The sequence below is a fragment of the Triticum aestivum genome, chromosome 3A, assembly GCF_018294505.1.
Source record: "Triticum aestivum cultivar Chinese Spring chromosome 3A, IWGSC CS RefSeq v2.1, whole genome shotgun sequence".
NCBI classification, from domain to species: domain Eukaryota; kingdom Viridiplantae; phylum Streptophyta; class Magnoliopsida; order Poales; family Poaceae; genus Triticum; species Triticum aestivum.
The window spans coordinates 652189515-652192318 of NC_057800.1; the positions used below are offsets into that span (position 1 = coordinate 652189515).

At 58.2% G+C, this 2804-nt stretch overlaps 1 protein-coding gene across 1 annotated transcript; it reads left to right on the forward strand.

Annotated features, from left to right (window-relative positions):
• Nucleotides 1–284: 284 nt before the first annotated feature.
• Nucleotides 285–2370, forward strand: LOC123062948 (amino acid permease 3). The gene is made up of 3 exons (XM_044486651.1): nt 285–600; nt 690–1232; nt 1308–2370. The coding sequence occupies exons 1-3, from the start codon at nt 486–488 to the stop codon at nt 2090–2092; spliced, it is 1443 nt and encodes a 480-aa protein (XP_044342586.1). The 5' UTR covers nt 285–485; the 3' UTR covers nt 2093–2370.
• Nucleotides 2371–2804: the final 434 nt, after the last annotated feature.

The following is a 2804-nucleotide window of genomic DNA, read 5'->3' on the forward strand; positions in this document are numbered from 1 at the left end:
TGGCTGCAGCAGCGAGCTCGAGGCAGGACAAGCAGAGGGAGCACAGCAGTTGGTCTTCGCGCGTCATTGTCCAACGCGCTATACGCTGCGCACTAAATATCCCGCGTGCGATGCTGAAATTCCAAGTGCGCTGGATGAATTTTACAGCGACTGTTGGAGATGCTCCGCGCGCTAAATTAGCGGTTTTTCCAGCGCGCACTATTTTTAGCACCTCTGTTGGAGATGCTCTTACACAGTGCAGGCTTCTCCTATAAATTGCACCGGTACCCTCGGTACCCAGAGGCAGGCCAGGCACCCACCACCACTCACAGTAGACATTTACTCGCTCTCTGCAGATCACGCTGCGCAAGATCGCATCTCTAGCGAGCGCGCAGAGTGCACTGCACTTACTGTGGTCTGGCCTCCTCTTTATCAGTTCTCACCCGCACGCCTACTCTCTCTATTCTGTTGGCGGCAGTTAAGTCTAGAGACAGAGGTCGATCGGGATGGCGGACAAGGTCGTGGCCACCTACTACTACCCGCCGATGGAGGTAGCCGCCGCAGAGCTCGGCCACACCGCCGGCTCCAAGCTCGACGACGATGGCCGCAACAAGCGCACCGGTACGTAAATATCCTTCGGCTTATGGTGTACGACGTACTATATCATATGTTGGTCTCTCTGAGTCTGATGAATGTCCCGATGTGTACAGGCACGATGTGGACGGCGAGCTCGCACATCATCACGGCGGTGATCGGGTCCGGGGTGCTGTCGCTGGGGTGGGCCATCGCGCAGCTCGGCTGGGTGGCCGGCCCCGCCGTGATGCTCCTCTTCTCCCTCGTCACCTACTTCACCTCCTCGCTGCTCGCCGACTGCTACCGCTCCGGCGACCAGAGCACCGGCAAGCGCAACTACACCTACATGGACGCCGTCAACGCCAACCTCAGCGGCGTCAAGGTCCAGATCTGCGGGGTGCTGCAGTACGCCAATATCGTCGGGGTGGCTATCGGCTACACCATCGCCGCCTCCATCAGCATGCTGGCGATTAAGAGGGCAAACTGCTTCCACGGCCACGGCCACGCCGACCCCTGCAAGGTCTCCAGCGTGCCCTACATGATCATCTTCGGCGTGGCTCAGGTCTTCTTCTCCCAGATACCCGATTTCGACCAGATCTCCTGGCTCTCCATGCTCGCCGCGGCTATGTCCTTCACCTACTCCTCCATCGGCCTCGGCCTCGGCATCGTCCAAGTCATAGGTAGGTGACTCGACGAAACCAATCCCTAGATCATGTTGAGCAAAGTGTTAACCAATGATGTCTGCATGCATGCAGCAAACGGAGGCGTGAAGGGTAGCCTGACCGGCATCAGCATTGGCACGGTGACGCCGATGCAGAAGGTGTGGCGCAGCACGCAGGCGTTCGGGGACATTGCCTTCGCCTACTCCTACTCGCTCATCCTCATCGAGATCCAGGACACCATCCGGGCGCCGCCGCCGTCAGAGTCCACGGTCATGAAGCGCGCCACCATGGTCAGCGTCGCGGTGACCACGGTCTTCTACATGCTCTGCGGCTGCATGGGCTACGCGGCCTTCGGCGACGCCGCCCCGGGGAACCTCCTGACAGGGTTCGGCTTCTACGAGCCCTTCTGGCTCCTCGACGTGGCCAACGCCGCCATCGTCATCCACCTCGTCGGCGCCTACCAGGTGTACTGCCAGCCCCTGTTCGCCTTCGTGGAGAAGTGGGCGGCGAAGAGGTGGCCGGAGTCTACATACGTCACCGGCGAGGTCGAGGTGCCGCTCTTCAGGACGTACAAGGTGAACATGTCCCGGGCGACGTGGCGGACAGCGTTCGTGACGGCGACGACGGTGGTGTCCATGATGCTGCCCTTCTTCAACGACGTGGTGGGGTTCCTGGGCGCGCTGGGGTTCTGGCCGCTCACCGTCTACTTTCCGGTGGAGATGTACGTGGTGCAGAAGAAGGTGCCCAAGTGGAGCACGCAGTGGGTGTGCCTGCAGATGCTCAGCCTCGGATGCCTCGCCATCTCCCTCGCCGCCGCCGCGGGGTCCATCGCCGGCATCAAGTCCGACCTCAAGGTGTACCACCCGTTCAAGTCATAATCGACGTCTGACCATCATGCACGCACCGAAGAACATTCTAAGATAGCGTCCGGTAAAGTTCACCTTGGCTGGAGGGTGAAAGCCAAGCTGAGTCAAAAAGAAGAGCGACAAGATACCGAAGTGTCAAAAAATTGTTTAGGCTGGCTAATGACCGCCGTAGTTGTCTCAAAGAAAAGATACCTAAGTGACTGTCAACAGTCTGAGTGTCACCAACTAATGTTCTCTGTTTTGTGTGGTAGTAGAAGCTAATTTAATAATAACGTCTGTTGCCACCCTGAGCTCGGACTCTCTGTGTCATGCATGTTCAAATGACACCAACTGACCAACATGGACCGATTTTGAAGCTAAAGTTGATCCAGCGTTCCTTTCGGAACTGGGTTGGCGAAGCGTCGGATCCTCGGAAGAATCTTCATTTTCTTTGTACGAGTGGAAAGGAAGCATCGGGGCCAGCCGGCATCCTGCGGGATGAATCTCGGAGTCCGTAACGTCGTGGCGTTCAAAGATCCCGGCCGGCACTTTGGGCCAAGTCTCGTCGACACTCTGACTCTTGAGTGGGTTCGTGCTGGCGGCCTGGCGGCTTCACCCTGGGCCTCTGCAGTCGCCATCGCAGATTCTGTGGTTGGTGCCGACGGTGGCATGCGACCGTGCGTACAAAGGGAGCAAGAATCCCACGATTAAAATACGTAGAGGAATACAGGTCAGGCATAGCACA

Excerpts from the sequence above, each read along its gene's own strand:
- LOC123062948 (XM_044486651.1), top strand. The coding sequence starts at position 486 with ATGGCGGACAAGGTCGTGGCCACCTACTACTACCCGCCGATGGAGGTA. Across the intron at positions 601-689 it reads TGGCCGCAACAAGCGCACCG|GCACGATGTGGACGGCGAGC; the intron begins GTACGTAAATAT and ends CGATGTGTACAG. Across the intron at positions 1,233-1,307 it reads CGGCATCGTCCAAGTCATAG|CAAACGGAGGCGTGAAGGGT; the intron begins GTAGGTGACTCG and ends GCATGCATGCAG.